Source organism: Saccopteryx leptura, chromosome 7 (assembly GCF_036850995.1).
Source record: "Saccopteryx leptura isolate mSacLep1 chromosome 7, mSacLep1_pri_phased_curated, whole genome shotgun sequence".
Classification (NCBI taxonomy): Eukaryota; Metazoa; Chordata; class Mammalia; order Chiroptera; family Emballonuridae; genus Saccopteryx; species Saccopteryx leptura.
In genome coordinates, this window is record NC_089509.1 from 86974481 (window position 1) to 86991490 (window position 17010).

At 43.9% G+C, this 17010-nt stretch overlaps 1 protein-coding gene across 1 annotated transcript in view; it reads left to right on the plus strand.

The window, feature by feature from the left end:
• LOC136378264 (aldehyde oxidase 4-like) overlaps nucleotides 1–13671 on the plus strand; it is a 95109-nt gene extending 81438 nt beyond the window's left edge. The window contains exons 28-35 of the mRNA XM_066344944.1: nucleotides 430–558; nucleotides 4173–4247; nucleotides 5291–5343; nucleotides 5791–5905; nucleotides 6104–6169; nucleotides 9182–9367; nucleotides 11692–11859; nucleotides 13609–13671. Coding sequence (XP_066201041.1) covers nucleotides 430–558; nucleotides 4173–4247; nucleotides 5291–5343; nucleotides 5791–5905; nucleotides 6104–6169; nucleotides 9182–9367; nucleotides 11692–11859; nucleotides 13609–13662 — 846 coding nt within the window. The 3' untranslated portion in view covers nucleotides 13663–13671. The remainder of the gene's footprint in view (nucleotides 1–429; nucleotides 559–4172; nucleotides 4248–5290; nucleotides 5344–5790; nucleotides 5906–6103; nucleotides 6170–9181; nucleotides 9368–11691; nucleotides 11860–13608) is intronic.
• The last annotated feature ends 3339 nt before the right edge of the window (nucleotides 13672–17010 follow it).

Consider the following 17010-nt stretch of genomic DNA (forward strand, 5'->3'; position numbering starts at 1 on the left):
AGAAAACAAGATAGAAGGTGACAGAGGACAATCTGACTTTGGGTGATGGGTATGCAACATAATTGAACAACAAGATAACCTGGACTTGTTATCTTTGAATATATGTATCCTGATTTATTGATGTCACCCCATTAAAAAAATAAAATTATTATAAAAAAAATAAATAAAATAAAAGAATGGGAGCAATGAAAAAAAAAAAGAAAAAGAAAGGAATCAATGAACAACTAAGGTGCTGCAATGAAAAATTGATGCTTCTCATCTCTCTGTTTTTCTGTCTGACCCTGCCTATCTCTCACTCTCTCTTTCTCTCTCTCTCTTCCCCTCTTGCTTAAAGAGAAAAAGAGAGAAAGAATGTAAAACTTTTTAATTGGGAGGGAGAAAGACTTAGAATCAATGACATCAACAGTGTTTCTCTTCTGCTTCTGGCAGGTGGCTAGTCGAGAACTGAACATCCCCATGTCATATATACACCTGTCAGAAACAAGCACTGTCACGGTGCCCAATGCCACCTTCACAGTAACATCCATGGGAGCAGACATCTTCGGGAGAGCAGTACAGGTGACTTTTCTTTCATGTCTCAGTCATCCAATGACAGTGATGCAAATAACCTTGTCCCACTGCTTCTTATACAGAAACTAAAACTAAGGCCAGAAAAGGTCAAGTGGCTGGTTTTAGGTCACTCCACTAAGTGGTTGAGACTTCAAATGTTTGAAGTTCCCTATGTGTGCTTCTTTGTCCATCCCTTTAAATAAAGTCTACCTCTAATGTCTCTAATCAATCTAAGATAATTAAAACCCACTGACCACTTTTATTTGCATTAATAATTAAAATGTCTAGTCTTAAATTCCAAAACGTATTTCATCTTGCAGTGTCTCTACTACTTAACAGTTTGGGCCTGCAGGTAGAAAGGGGGTGGGGAGCCTTCTCTCCATTTCCCTCCTTGCACTCCACTCCCCCAAACACACACACACACAAGCTCCTTAGCCTTCATTTCAGCTCCTTGTAAAATCCAAGAAAGAACCTGACCCGTGATGGCACAGTGGATAGAGCGCTGACCTGGAACACTGAGGTCACTGGTACGAAACCCTGGGCTTGCCTGGTCAAGTCACAGATGACAAGTAAACAATGAACAACTAACCTGAATCAACTAATATTATACTTAGTACTTCTCACTCCCCCTCCTCTCGCTGTAAAATTAATAAATAAAATCATTAAAGTCCAGGAAAGAGAGCACAGAAGAAAGGCAGAACTTTCTTGGCTGGCTCAGTGTCACTTGGCCTTGTTCTTTTTGACGCCTTCCCTTGTGGATGCCATTGTGAGCTCCTTAGACAGTCTCTCAGAACGACCATGATGTGGGCGGTGCCTCTCCTATGGATTTAACCACTTGTAACCTGCCCACCCCCGCCCTAAGCCCCAGGTCACTCCCAGCCTCTTTCTACTGAGGCACCTCACCCCTTGCAGGAAGCCCTTATAGGTGGGGAATTTTCAAAACCTGGACACTAGAAGGTGCCAGCAGTCAGGAGGAGGGGCAAATGGGGAGTTATAACTTAATGGTTAGAGTTTCTGTTTGGAGTAATGAAAAAGGTTTTGGAAATAGTATTGATAGTGGCACAGAACAAAAAAATATGTATAAAATAAGACTGTTTCAAAGTCAATGGGTAAAGTTCAACTTAACAACATGAAAACTTCTTTTAGGACAATTTAAATATTACTAGGCCACCTGTGAGACATAAAATTCTTCATCTGAAGTCTAAACATGCAGAAAATCTCAAAATGAAGTCTTTCCACACACTGCCTTCCATGGTCTGGTTTGGGCAAAGCTGTGTCCAGCAAATTCAGAGAGTGCTCCTTGTAGAAAAAGGAGCGACAGCTTGTCATCTGTCTGATCGCCCTTCAGGCCTGCAGCTCTTCAATGGGCTTCCGTGATGGGTTGATTATGAAGAGTTTTTTTTGTTGTTATTGTTCTTTTACAGAGACAGAGAGAGAGTCAGAGAGAGGAATAGACAGGACAGACAGACAGGAACGGAGACATGAGAAGCATCAATCATTAGTTTTTCGTTGTGCATTGCGACACCGTAGTTGTTCATTGATTGCCTTCTCATGTGTGCCTTGACCGTGGGCCTTCAGTAAACCCTTGCTCGAGCCAGCGACCTTGGGTCCAAGCTGGTGAGCTTTTGCTCAAACCAGAGGAGCCCGTGCTCAAGCTGGCAACCTCAGGGGTCTCAAACATGGGTCCTCAGCATCCCAGTCCAACGCTCTATCCACTGCGCCACTGCCTGGTCAGGCGATTATGAAGAGCTTTTGAAGCTCCCTAAGACTTACCAAAGCTCAAGGTTCTTTGTCAATCAACCATAGCTCCATATTTTCAAGGGAAACATATGGTGGAAGCTGAGGTCTTATTGACTGCAAAGACAACAGTGGCTCCAGCCTTGATATAAATAGACTGTCCATCATGTGAGGAAGATGAAGCTGTTAATTTCAGATCCCAGAATTCTTTTAAATTCCAAGTCATTTATATGGGAGTAAAGTCAAGGAAATGACTATAAAAGAAAAATGTCTTTTAGAAAAATCTGAAATAATTCCAAATCAAATGCAACACTTAATAGACCAGGCAAATCAATAAGCATTAGTATGTTTATGTCTAAGGACTAAGTATATATTAAATGCCACAAAGTAAAGAGAGTAGGAAATAAAAATAACTGATTCCATTTTGGCTTTGTCTTCATAAATTTTTCTTAAGTTGAAATGGTTAAACACAGAGGATTCAATAATATAGGAAAATGTAGCCCACACAGCACCCACCCCACAGGTTCTGCTCAGATACCTGCCCCTTTGAAGGCCGTCCGGTCAGTGGGGATACAGCATCCCTCCCCCCAGAGATGGTCCTCGACCAGCCGGGGCTGCTGCAGGCTGTCTCTCACCTACAGTCTGTGTTCAGAAGAAGATGCAGGTGTGTAGGGTCCCCCAACTCCAGGGGGTTCCTGTCAAGCTCCCTGGGTGGCTTTGCAGTGTCTCTCACTGGGCTTGAGATGGAGAAAGCCTTCCTGCCCCTCCTCCCTGAGAGGTTGATCCCGGCACACCAACCGCCATTTCCGGTGGAATCTTCTCCCTAATTCTAACCTTTCAGTCTCCTCAGTTTTAACCCTTTGATACCATTGAAATGGTTGAGGAACAGCTTGAGTCCACTTTCTTAGCAAGATCTGCTTAGAAGGTAGAGAACCCCCATTTGGAATAAGGGACTATTTGTCACCTATTGTGCCAATCTCATCCTTAGTCTAAAATGAGTCAGAAAGAGTCCTTTAATCTTCCATCAATAAATAATAAAGCATTAAGTAATAATAAAATTTTTTTTTTAATATATAATAGTAGGGGTCATGAATTAAAATAATAGAAGCTATGGAAAGAGAAAGTGCAAATGTTAGCATGGCCTTCTGGGGCAGCAGAGAAACCAGGCCACGCACTGATTGGTGACCCTTGAGCCTGGTCCTCAATGCAGCAAAAAAAGGAGCCATCCCTGTGGGTACTTAGTAGCAGAAACTCACCCCGTGTGCTTGAGGAGCTGCAAGGGGTCAGTGTGGCTGGAGCACAGAGAGTAAAAGGGAGGGAGGTGGAAGACGAGGTTGGACAGGCTGCTCGGGCTATAAATGCTCATTGTTGAAGCATGTATTTACCCAACATTATAATAAAAATACTGAGACTCATGGGCATAGATAAAAGTGAAGTGGTTACCAGGAAGAGGGGGATGGGAGGGAGGGGGATGTGGGGAGGGCTTCCGGGGAAGGGTGTAAAGAGAGACAAATACAAGGTGACAGGAAGTGATTTGACTTTGGGTGATGGGTACACAACATAATCAAGTTCAAATGCTATAGAAATGTTTACCTGAAACCTATGTACTCTTATTGATCAATGTCACCCCGTTAATGTTAAGTTTGTAAATAAAATTTTAAAAAGAATAATATTAACCATGCAAGACCCACAAGAATTCTTGTTTCATTGTATGGGTTCCATACGATGCTCAAGTTTAAGAAACCCTGCCTAGAGGACTTGGAAGCAGGTTCAGACTGAGTTAATGACAGAACTGACAGTCTACATTTGAATTGAGTTAAATACTGAACATTTTGCTATTTCCTGTGCATTTTATTTTCTATATCATTTCAAATATTTATTTTTAGAATGCCTGCCAAATTCTCAGGGACCGTCTTCAGCCAGTCATCAGGAAAAACCCGAAGGGAACGTGGGAGGACTGGGTGAGTGTTCCCGTCAGCCCTGCCAGGGAAACGCAAATACATCAGATAGGCCCAAGTCCTAGGCCTGTGATCTGGTTGCTGGTGCTCATTCAAGAAACAAAGCATGCATTAGCATTTACCTCTGCTTTTCCAAACGAGAGGGAAAGACATGTCTGTGTTCATTAAGAGGCTTGCAGGCGTCCCCAAACTACGGACCACGGACCGCATGCGGCCCCCTGAGGCCATTTATCCGGCCCCACTCCGCACTTCCAGAAGGGGCATCTCTTTCATTGGTGGTCAGTGAGAGGAGCACTGTATGTGGCGGCCCTCCAACGGTCTGAGGGACAGTGAACTGGCCCCCTGTGTAAAAAGTTTGGGGACCCCTGAAAGGGCTACTTCTCAGAGCATGATAACAGCATTGGCTCTAGAATGCAGCCCCCGGTCTGCTGGCCCAGCTCTGTGGCTCCCTGCGCTGTGGGAGTGCACTTCCCCCGCGCCTCAGGGCCTGGGTTTCCCACCAGGGCGATGGAGATAATAGCAGTCCTAATAGTAAAGGATTACTCTGTTTTTAATAATTATTATTACAATTACCATTAGTGTTATTATTTCCAGCTCTACCCAGGGAAGCTGATATAATATACCAAGAAAACCAATTGAAAAATTGGGGGGGGGGGGAGCAGGGTCAAGATATATACATACATACATGCATGCACACACATACACATATGTACATACACATGTGTGTGTTTGAATGTACATACACACTTACCTGTGTATATAACTACATGAATATGGCCTGGCTCCTTCTTAATGCAAAAAGCCAAAAAAGTTGAAAAATAGTAAACTTGACTCCATGCAACTCCAAAAATAGAGGTTCACAGAACATAGGTAGCAGCTGCCATCAGCACTGTGCTTGAACATGACCTGAGGCTTGTACAAAGCATAAACCTCGCTCGAGGTGAATGTGCGGAGCTTGGTGCCAACAACAGAGGGCAAGCATAGCACAGAATTTTTCATCACTTTCCCTAAACTTATCTGTCTTTGTAACCAATCATCTCTTCCAGATCGCAACAGCCTACGAAGAATCCATCAACCTGTCAACTACTGGATATTTCAAGTAAAGGACGCTTTCACTTTGGGGTAGAGTACACTGGGCAGGGGTGGCATATGCTCGTCGATCTGAACAGACACCTGCAGAGCACTGGAGCTCTGCTGTGCCCTGTGTTAACCCTCCAGTTGTGGGTCCTGGGTGTGGGAGGAGATCTCGGGAAACCCTGGTCACTCCTTGGGGTCACAGGCATTTACCAACAAGAGTGACACCAACTCTGACCCATCCCAGTGACTGTGTGCTGCAGGGCAGCGCTCAGACACCAATAGACCTTCTCCCCATGTGAGCACCGGCACTTCTACAACTCTGACCACTGTGCCCCCCCCTTGTAGGGAGGGAAAGAGGCCTTCAGCCATGGGACGGGAGCTCTGGTCATCTCCAGGACCCACAGCGCCACAGGTGATCAGACCACTAGTGGGGAAGTGCCTTTCCTTCACTCCTGATTTCTCTTCTCAGAGGCTACCAGACATATATGGACTGGGAGAAGGAGGAAGGTAATCCTTACCCCTATTTTGTTTATGGAGCATCCTGTTCTGAGGTTGAGGTCGACTGCCTGACTGGGGCTCACAAGGTAAGGGTCACACTGGTGTTCACCATCTCCAGTGTTCATTGTATTCACAGAATAAAAACATAGACATGATATTTCTATACTGTAAATAATAATCAATGTGATCCTGCCTGTGAAAAAACTAGGGACAGGTATATAACTGTAGTGAAGATCTACTTTAAATAAATAATATCTTTTATCATATATTTTCTCTTGGCACAGCTCCTTAGGACTGACATCTTCATGGATGCTGCTTTCAGCATAAACCCAGCCCTGGACATTGGGCAGGTGCGTGGTATCAGAGAACTTCACAGGGACTGTCGGTCAATTCCATGCAGAATGTTATTTCCCAGAATTCCACTAATGTTGTTTATACCTGGGACAAGTATTCTGAAGTATATTTCATATATTACATAAAAAATAAAATAAAAGATTAAAAGATAATTCAAGAAAATGTTAATGCCTGACCAGGAGATGATGCAGTGGATAAAACATTGGCATGGGATGCTAAGGACCCAGGTTTGAAACCCCAAGGTCACCAGCTTGAGAACAGGATCATCTGGCTTGAGTACATACTCACCAGCCTGAGTGAGTGCTGACCATCTTGAGAGTAGAATCACAACATTACCTGTGGTCGCTGGTTTGAAGCCCAAGGTCTCTAGTTTGGGCCCAAGATCGCTGACTTGAGCTTGAGGTCACTGGCTTGAGCACGGGGTCACTGGCTTGGCTGGAACGCCCTTGGTCAAGGCACATATGATAAAGCAATCAATGAGCAACTACGGTACCACAACTAAAAGTTGATGTTTCTCATCACTCTCCCTTCCTGTCTCTCTCTCTCTCTTCTATCTTTGCTAAAAAGAAAAAGAAAATATAACAAGTTAACAATGGTTGTATTTATGTGGCAGAAATATTCTCCATGCCTACTAATTTTTTTCAATAAATATGAATTAATCTTTATAATTAGGGAATATTATATATATATACATAATAATAAAGCTACATGAATATTTCTACTAATGTTGTATTTAAATAAACTGACCGACTGAGAGAAACATAAGGGGAAAAAAATGCTTAAAAACAATTTTCTCCTGTTGCTGAATTTCTGATTTTTATCTCACAAGTAAATACATTTTTAACACACCCAAAATTTTTTAAGCTTTAAGTTCAAACTTTTCCAGCTCTTGGTGCTTTCTTTTCTCCTCCTAGCTTTGTCACTCAAAGTGGGGCCAATAGCCAGCCGCATCAGCTCACCCCACACCCGCCCACCAGCTCCCAGGTGAGGAGAGGCAGCTGGTCCACAGTCGACCAGCATAGCTGCACAGGTTGAGGAGCTTGGCATCAAACCCAACAGACATGTTGGTTTCATCTGCCAACAGTGTCCCACCTTCCTAAGGCCTAAGGAACTGATTTGCCTGGATTGACCGATAAGCTTTCTAAAGAACAAATTTTTAGGTTCCTCAGTGTTTCACAAAATGCAGTTCTCAGACTCTTGCAACAAAAGCATGTATAATATTTACCAGAAATGTGGATTCTTGTGCTCACCCAGGCCCAGACTGCTCCATCATGAGTTTGCTGGGCTGGGACTTAGAATCTGCACGTTGAACATCACCTGACATTCATCTTAAATCTGTCAAGTGAGACCAGCACAACTAGACTCAGCCCCACCTCTCCTTCCCCTTCCTGTTCCCTCCCACCAGCTTGTTCCTGCCTCTTTATTGCTTAAGTAAAAGAAAGAAGTGGAATGTTATAATTAGGAAAACACTACATCTGTCCCATTAAAAAAGGAAAGAAAATCAGAAGTGTGTTAGACTGAAACTCCTGGACCTTGATGTTTTCTTTTAGGGACAAACATTTGGAAATATCCAAATTTAGCATTTAAATTTGTTTAATTTATTTTGTAATTTTACAATTCAATAAAATGCAAAGTGTAACTCTCCTTCAATGATTTAACCTTGAGACAGATATGCCCTTTTTTGTGACAGAGACAGAGGGAGGGACAGATAGGGACAGACAGACAAGAAGGAAGAGAGATGAGAAGCATCAGTTCTTTGTTGTGGCTCCTTAGTCTCCTTAGTAGTTCATTGATTGCTTTCTCATATATGTCTTAATTTGGGGGCTGCAGCAGAGCAAGTAACCTCTTACTCAAGCCAGCAACCTTGGGCTCAAGCCAGCGACCATGGGTTCATGTTTGTGATCCCACACTCAAGCCAGTGACCCCGTGCTCAAGCAGGTGAGTCTGCACTTAAGCTGGCGACCTCGGTGTTTTGAAGCTGGGTCCTTCGCATCCTGGTCCGATGCTCTATACACTGCTTCACTGCCTGGTCAGGTGAGGCAGAAACCCCTTTAAATGGGACCTTAAACCTTTTTCCTTAAGAGCATAGTAGTCTATAAGTAGCACTCAACATGGCTTTTAATAAAAGTATTTCTTCCCACCATGTTTAAGATTGATCTAATCTCCACCATAAGTTATTTAAAAAAGAAAAAAAAATCTGGATATTATAATAAGTACAGTGTCCTGGATCCATTTATTCTAGTTCACATTCCTTTAAGTTTAGCTTCTTTTTCATCCAATTCAATGAACTATAATTGAAAATTTACATATCAGGCACCATGCTAAAAACAGAATACAAGAAGCCAGGCTTCAGAATGCTTTCACCAGTGAGAGTGAGAGAGTGAAACAAGAGCAAGACAGAGAGAGAAATGTGGGGAAAAAATGCCCTCTGAGTGCCACCTGGAGGGGGTTCAAATGCAGTGAGCCGGAGGAAGCAGTCCCTAAATCCACATGGGGCAGGTGGTGGGAAGATTCACCCCTGTGACTGCCAGGTCATAGCTATTGCATGTTTTAAAAATTCTTGCAGCACAATGGTTGAAAATTGCTGGTCTAGAGGCTGTCGCAGTACCCTAGAGGGCATCCAAAGTGTCAGTTACTTTTCAGCTGGAACTTGGAGGAGGGATAGGGGTTTGCCAAGTGGACAAACAGAGGTGGGGAACAGTGAAGACAGTCAGCAGGAGCTGCCTTTACAAAACATTGAAGGTCTGAACACCTCTGGGGGGCTTGCAGACTTACCCAGAACTTGACAAGTGTTGAATCCCTGGACCATTGGTACCTGGGCCGGAAGAGCTAAGGAGGAAGCCAGGCTGGATGACAAGGGCCAGATCCTGAACAACACTTTGTCAGGTTCCCCACAATCCTCTCAAGAATGGCTTATTATGATTCCCAGCTCCATTTTCAATCACATTGCAATATTTTTTCAACCAACATCATATGCTTATACTATACTGTGAAATTTTTGCCTGTAGATTGAAGGAGCATTTACCCAAGGCATGGGATTTTATACCACAGAAGAACTGAAATACTCCCCAGAAGGAGTGCTTTATTCTCGGAGTCCAGATGACTACAAAATCCCCACTGTTACTCAAATACCAGAAGAGTTCTATGTCACCCTTGTGCGTTCCCGAAATCCCATCGCCATCTACTCATCCAAGGTAAGAACTCAAGACCTCTCTATTGGTTTGCTAGGGAAACCATAACAAAATACCAGATGCGATGACTTAAACAACAGAGATGTATTTGCTCACAGTTCTGGAGGCTGGAAGTCGGAGATCAAGGTCTTATCTCTGCAGAGACTTCTCTTTGGCTTGCAATGGCCACCTTCCTGCTGTGTCCTCACATGATCACCCTCTGTGCACACACATCTAATGTCTCTGTGTGTGTCCTAATTTCTTTTTCCTATAAAAAACCCTAAAGGCTTCATTTTCACTAAGTTACCTCTCTAAAGACACCTCCAAATACTGAGATACTGAAGTATCAGGACTAGGATTTCAACAGATGAATTGGAGGGGAGCACAGTTCATCCCATAGCCACCAACTCCATTGAGAAATAATAAAACCTCCCCCTGAATATGCTTATTCTCTGGAACTGCAGCTCACAAAGGGAGATGGGAAAAGAAAAGCAAACTCACCATAGAGTGGTGCTCACTGCCTTCAGCAGCACAAGTAGCATCTTCACCCTTGAGAGTGATCGTGAAACATATTTCAGTCAAACAAGAAGCAAACATCTTGGTTCATGAGGATAAGTACCATGGTGAGATTAAGCTGAAGCTGTAGGCAAATTTCATCACCCAGCACCTTCTCTGCGCCCTCCCTGCCTGTCCTCCAGACTCAAGCCTTTCTTACTCATGCAGCCTCTCCCCACACCCCGCCCAAGTCAGAATGGGCTTTTGGACTAGTTTCTCAATGAAGATTGATTTAATCTGAGGTACTAGTAGCCACTTGTAGCCACTGATACGAGGTGTTGACTTATGCTCCCTGGAAACCATGGGGTCAAACTGGCCCATATAGACTTATGGCAAAGATTTCCAAATACAAGTCTAAAAAAAAAACACAACTTCTCCAACTTAAGTGTTATTCTGAACTCATATCTGACCATACAGATGGCAATCTAACTAACCTCAGGTTTTCAGGGAATTACCTCTCTTTCTCAGGAGTGGGTCAATGTTGGGAGGAAGGTGAGACTTCCCATATGAATGGCCCCTATTTCCACTTCTGCACCAGACTTTGTCCAGGGATATCTCTAAAGACTGTTCTGACAAAATCCTACCTCTCCAGGTCTAACTGTCTCCCTCCCAGTTCTGCTCCACACAGGGCACGAGACCGCCCTGCTCTCTCCCTCCTCCTCACCTCAGAGGAGAACCCGCCTTCTGCCAGCTCTACCTTTTCCTCCACATTTGCTTCAGGGTAAAAAGTTCATCTGCTTTGGGTCCTTTGTCCCATCTCTCTACTAAGGCCCGAGACACAGACTAAGGACAGGACTACTTTAAAGGAAGAAAGAAGAAAAATCAGTAGAAGCAGCATTGGTGAATTATTCAGAATATAATGCCTCCCACACTGGTCATTCAAAAGCTTCAAACACAGGCCTGAAAAGTTAGCACGTATGAGAACTTCAACATCCCACCCTCCAGAGGCAACCACCTCACTGTCTTTCAAGCTCAGTTACAACGATTGACACTCCTTTGTTGTGGTTTGGGTTAAACACTAATGGTCCAGAGCAGTGATTTTCAACCGGTATGCCATGGCACACTGGTGTGCCACAAGAAATTTTAAAACATTCTATACCTGACTATTCAGGGGCACTGCAGCAAGAGGTTAGTGAAATAGTCAGGTATTGCTTTTTTTATTTGTTTTTTTTTTTTTTTTTGAGATAGAGGAAGGGAAAAAGAGGGAGAGAGAAATAGGGAAAGAAAAGCATCAACTCTTTGTTCCACTAAGTTGTGCTGCTATTCATTGCTTCTCACAGGTGCCCTGACTGGGGCTGCAACTGGCACCTTCATGGTCGAGCTGGTGCCCTAGGAATGGAGCCGGCAACCCTGGAACTGCAGGATGACATTTTATCCACTGCACTGGCCCGCTCATAGCTATTGCATGTTTTAAAAATTCTTGCAACACACTGGTTAAAAATTGCTGATCTAGAGGCTTTCGGAGTACGTAGATGGCACTAAGACCTTTGATATTTTTGACCTGGTGAGAGGTACAGATATTTCTAGCTACTCTGCTGTCCTGATGTCCTCGGGCATTTTCATTAACTGCTCTGAAGAGGAGAAGAGGACTCCCGCACGCAGATCGCCGTGGGGGCAGATTCTGGCCATTCAGATGCACTCCATTCTGAGGGTTCTCAAGTCAGAAGTGTGTTCCTGAGGGGGGGGGGGGGGAGTGTGTGTGTGTGCGTGGGAACACAAATTAGTAGTCCTAAATGAACCATGCATTTCTGAAATGAACCATGCCTTTCTGATGGCCTTTGCCCTCCTCTCAGGGACTGGGCGAGGCTGGAATGTTCATGGGATCCTCCGTGTTTTTCGCCATCCGTGATGCAGTGACTGCTGCCCGAAGAGAGAGGGGGCTGGCCAAGTCCTTCACCCTAAATAGCCCAGCAACTGCTGAGTCCATTAGGATGGCTTGTGGGGATCAGTTTACTGACATGGTAAGTGAGGTGAGGAGAGGCTCCTGTTGGAATCCCCCTCACATGGGTTTTTACTTCTTGGTCTGAATTGGATAACTGTGACAAAATTAGAGGGCAGGTTCATCTTGTCCAGTGAAAAATCTCATATTTCCTCCACTTGCTACTTCCTGTATGTCTTGAAGCAACTGCAAAGTGAGGGAACCTCTTCAAATGACGGGTTGATTCTTTCCAGCCCCACAGAGAAGCACACTCACTTGGGTCAGTGCTAATCACACATGGGCTTGGTAGGTCATTTCTTTAAACATTTGGTCAAAATGTGGTTGATGTATTTAATTACCTCAAAAACAAATTAGATTAAATAGATATCTAATTTGGTCAATTATTCAGAAAGTGTCTGTTACACACACTAATAAAAATAATTTAAATGAAACTATCACTATGCACACAGTAAAAGAACATAATTCCACTGTCCGGCTGCTAAAGATGCGTCTAGAAGTTCTACCGGAGACTATTCCTCTATTCACTGCTCACTGCAGCCCTCGATGAGTCTGTATAAATTTAGGTTGCACTCTGTGCCTTTGAAGTTACACAGCTTCTGAATAAGATATATTTTATCCCAAACATTAGTTTATAAGAATGAGACTTAAGACTCAAGGTTTATAAGAAATGAGAAAATTGTATGATTTTGATAAAAATAAAATGCACATTCATTTGTTCTTTTTTAGAAATTAATATTTTTTTCTGAATTACAATATTTTCATATAACAACATTTTTTTCAAGAAAATATTTTTCCGGAACAAGAAGAGCCGAGGACGGCCCAATGACGCCATGAGGGACCCAGGCTGCTTCCATGTTCCTGCTCCACTCCCCCTGGGTGTGGCTCCCGGCTCCTGGTTACAGGAGGCTGGCTGCACCTCAGGGGTCATGACCGGGTTCCAGGCCCGATAAAGGGACAGGGACAAAAGGCTCTCCATTTTAATGGCTCTGAATTGTAGAAGCTTTTATTTTACTGCAGTGATTAAACAGATTTTCTTCTTTGACCTATTTAATAAGTTTTTTGTTTTGTTTTGTTTTTTAGTTACAGTTAACATTCAATATTATATCAGTTTCAGGTGTACAGCACAGTGGTTAGACGTTTATGACTTACAAAGTGGTCACCCACCTGGCACCATACATAGTTATTACAGCACTACTGACTATGGTCCCTATGCTCTACTTTACATCCCCATGACTATTTTGTAACTGCCAATTTGAACACCTTAATCCCCTCCCCTTTTTCACCCATCCCCCACACCTCCTCAATCTAAGCCAAGGGTAGTCAACCTTTTTATACCTACTGCCCACTTTTGTATCTCTGTTAGTAGTAAAATTTTCTAACACCCACCGGTTCCACAGTAATGGTGATTTATAAAGTAGGGAAGTCACTTTACTTTATAAATTTATAAAGCAAAGTTAGTTACAGCAAGTTAAAGCATATAATAATAATTACTTATCAAGTACTTCATGTTGAATTTTCGCTGTTTGGCAGAATAAATCTTTATAAAACAACTTACTATAGTTAAATCTACCTTTTTATTTATACTTTGGTTGCTCTGCTACCGCCCACCATGAAAGCTGGAACGCCCACTAGTGGGTGGTAGGGACCAGGCTGACTACCACTGCTCTAAGCCATCGGTTTATTCTCTACATCTGTGAGTCTGTTTGTATTTTGTTTGTTCAATATAGCAACATTTTTTGAAAACTATTCTCCTTCTTTTGATTTTTTTCAGATTCCCAGAGATGATCCTTCGACATTTATACCTTGGTCCATTCGTGTGTCGTAATCTTATGTTTTCCTTAGGAAATGAGAGTTAATGATTGGCCTTAAAATTTTCAAACCAGAGCAATATATAAGTTGGCTCTCAGATGTCAAGAATAATTTCAGCATCTTTTAATTATTCTCTGTAGTTTTGATCACTTCATGATCATGTTTTAGGATGTAAATTTTCACAAAAAGTTATAATAAAGAATCAAAATCCTTCTTTTTATTTGCATTATATTGAAGATCTGCAGCATCATGGGGGACTCATCTTAGTCCATTTGGAACTATAACAATATACCATAGAATAGGTGACTTATAGAATACACACACATTTACTTCTCAACAGTTCTGAAGAACAGAAAGTCTAAGATCAAGTCGCCAGCAGATTTGGTGTCTGCTGAGAACCTGCTTCCTGATTCACAGACCGCAATGCTCTGGATGTGCCCTGATTTGGAGCAAGGGGCAAGAGAGCTCTCTAAGGCAGGCGTGGCCAACAGTGTTTGCCCCTGGGCCAGATTAGGAAAAAAACTTTTTTCACGGGCCAGATGAAATATTAAAATTAAAAAACGTTAAATACAAAAACAATTTGTTTAAGTAAACAAAATTTTATTATGTAATTTGTTTAGAGTAAAAAAATTTTTAATATACGATATTATTTTAATAAAAATGTATTTTAATAAAAATATAATTACATACCGTATGAATATCCAAACTGTATCACAATCAATCGAAACTTTAAGGTATTTTTCCCCGCCAAGAAAGAAGAAAGGGGGCTGGAGCCATGAAGTGTGGAATAATTAAAGGCTTTATTGAGTACAGAGCGCTTCCCGCCCAATGAGGTTCCCTGGCTCCGAGAAAAAAAATAGAGGCCCGAGAAGTCACAAGGTATGATCTACGTGAGAGGTATTTAAAGGGTCCCTAGGGTGGTCGAGTTAATATGATGTGGTGAAATTTCACTGGCTGCCAAACAGTTGCTCTTTTCCAAAGGATTCCTGGGAAGTTTCTTTTGGCGCGCTTGGTTGTGGGCAGTCTCAGGCCTGAGTTCGCGGGTCTGACCTTTCCCCATTATCCACCGACCTTACATTCTGACCTTTTGTGTTAAATAGAATATGGGCGCCATTTATTCGTCTGGCTATTTCTTGCTGATTAGGGGCATTGTGAGGAGGGGGAGATTGGCTGGTGATGGTTTTGAGGGGTGTCAGGAGGAACATCTGTTTGGCTGTAACTGGAGAAACTTCGCAGATGTGGTCCTGTAAAGATTTTTTAAAAAGAGGAGTAATAGGAGGATTTGTAGGATTTAGCCTTTTGGTGAGCTGGAAATGGATGGAGTCCAGTGGTTCCGACTGCCAGTGGTCCTGTATGGAGGCAAGCTTGAGGCAAAACTGCATGTCAGGAGTGGCATAAAAAGGGGAAAGGAAGGTGTCTCATCCATTCTTGTAACTGAGACCCGTGAGGGAACTAGAGGTCCAGAGTCTGATGGCAAAACAGAGAAGGTAGCCCCCATGTCCACAAGAAATGAGATGGACTTACCCACTAGTTGCAGCATCCTAGGAGTTTGAGCGATGCACCCACCTGGCTGGATTGGCCTCCCATTTGGGCGGCTTGTCCTCCATGTAGAGGCGCTGAGGTAAAACCTATTGCCCAAAGGGTCAATCGCACCACCAATGACCGGGCTGTTTGCAGTCAGGGCAGGGTTCAGTGGGCAGCCGCGGGTAGGGGCCCTGCTGGGACCAGTGGTCCTGCTTGCCACACTTAAAGCAAGCTGCTGGTGAGATTTCTCTTTGCAGCTTAGACTTGGGTCGGGCACTTCCTGTGCCTTGCCTCTGTTGCTGTGCAGGCCTCAAGGCTGCCACAAGAGTTTGGGTTTGGAGTGTTACCTTCTGCTGCATGCGGGCCTGGCGAACAGCCTTGGCCTGTTTCTACTAGTTGGGACCATTAAAAACTTTAAATGCTGTGTTCACAGGTCCTGGATAGGAGTTTGGGGGGTTGAGAATAAGAGGAGGAGGCTTCTAGGGAGCCTGGCACCCAGATCCGGCAGGAAACACTGGAGCCAAAGGCAGGACAGAGCCAGAACTTTCTGTAAGAAAATTGGGGTTGGGCCTTGGGGTCCTGCAAACCAGTATAAAAGTCAATAATAAGTGGAGAAAGGCCTGACAGAGGAAGGGTTTAAGAACACAATGGAGAAGGGAGGGGCCCCTGGCCAGCAGGGGAGGAGAGAGACTGGTAGTGGTAAATAAGAAACAGGATTTTGCAAAGGGAGTGGAGGGGGCTCTCGGAGCAAAGAGACCCAAGATAAGAGGTCTGCAGAGGGACCAGAGAGAAGTCCCGAGAGAGGGGCACCCCCAGAGGTCAGGCAGGAAGGGGAGAGAGTTGAGAGTCTGCGGAGAAGGAAAGATCAGCAGTAGAGGTTTTAGGTGAGGTTTCTCTGGCCAGAAAAAGGGCCTGTGTGATAAAACAGGTGGCACAGAGATTAAGGAGGGGTGTGCAAATAACTAGAAGCCCTGTATGTAAGGGATCTCCAACCAGCTCCCAGCTTTTTTGGCGATAGTTTAATTGGTGAGGGTGTTAAAACCGAAAGTCCCTTCAGGAGGCTAATCCAGTGGGTTCTGTGGCCTGGCCACAGCGGAGAAGAAGAACAGTTTCTTCCTCTTTAGAGAGGGAGATTCCTGCGCCCACACGGCCGGCCTCAGACCTCAGAGTGGTCAGATTTGAGAACTGGCATCCCAAAACTCAAGCTCTGGCCACGAACGGATAAGGTAAAGTGGATGTGCTCAGGATGTCTCCACAGACACATGCACTCAGAACAAAAAGACTTCCCTGACATAGCTAGTTTCCAGACACGGAGTCTTGACAGAAAGAACTCAAGGGTGGCTGAAGGCAGGGGACTTACCACACTGTGCGCCGAAGTGGGTGGAAGGTCGGAGATCCTGGCTTTTTCTCAGAGGGGAAGGGAAGAGGAGCGGTCCTTGCAGACTTCAAACTCCTCCTGGGTTTTCGACACCAAAATGTAAGGTATTTTTTCCCACCAAGAAAGAAGGAAGGGGGCGGAGCCACGAAGTATAGAATAATAAAAGGCTTTATTGAGTATAGAGCGCTTCCTGCCTGATGAAGTTCCCTGGCTCCAAGAAAAGATGGAGGCCAGGGAAGTCGCAAGGTGTGACCCATGTGAGAAATATTTAAAGGGTCCCTAGGGTGGTCGAGTTAATATGATGTGGTGAAATCTCACGGGCTGCCGGACAGTCGCTCTTTTCCAAAGGGTTCCTGGGAAGTGTCTTTTGGCGTGCTTGGTTGTGGGTGGTCCCAGGCCTGAGTTCACAGACCTGACCTTTCCCCATTATCCACCAACCTTACAGAAACAATATTTAATTAA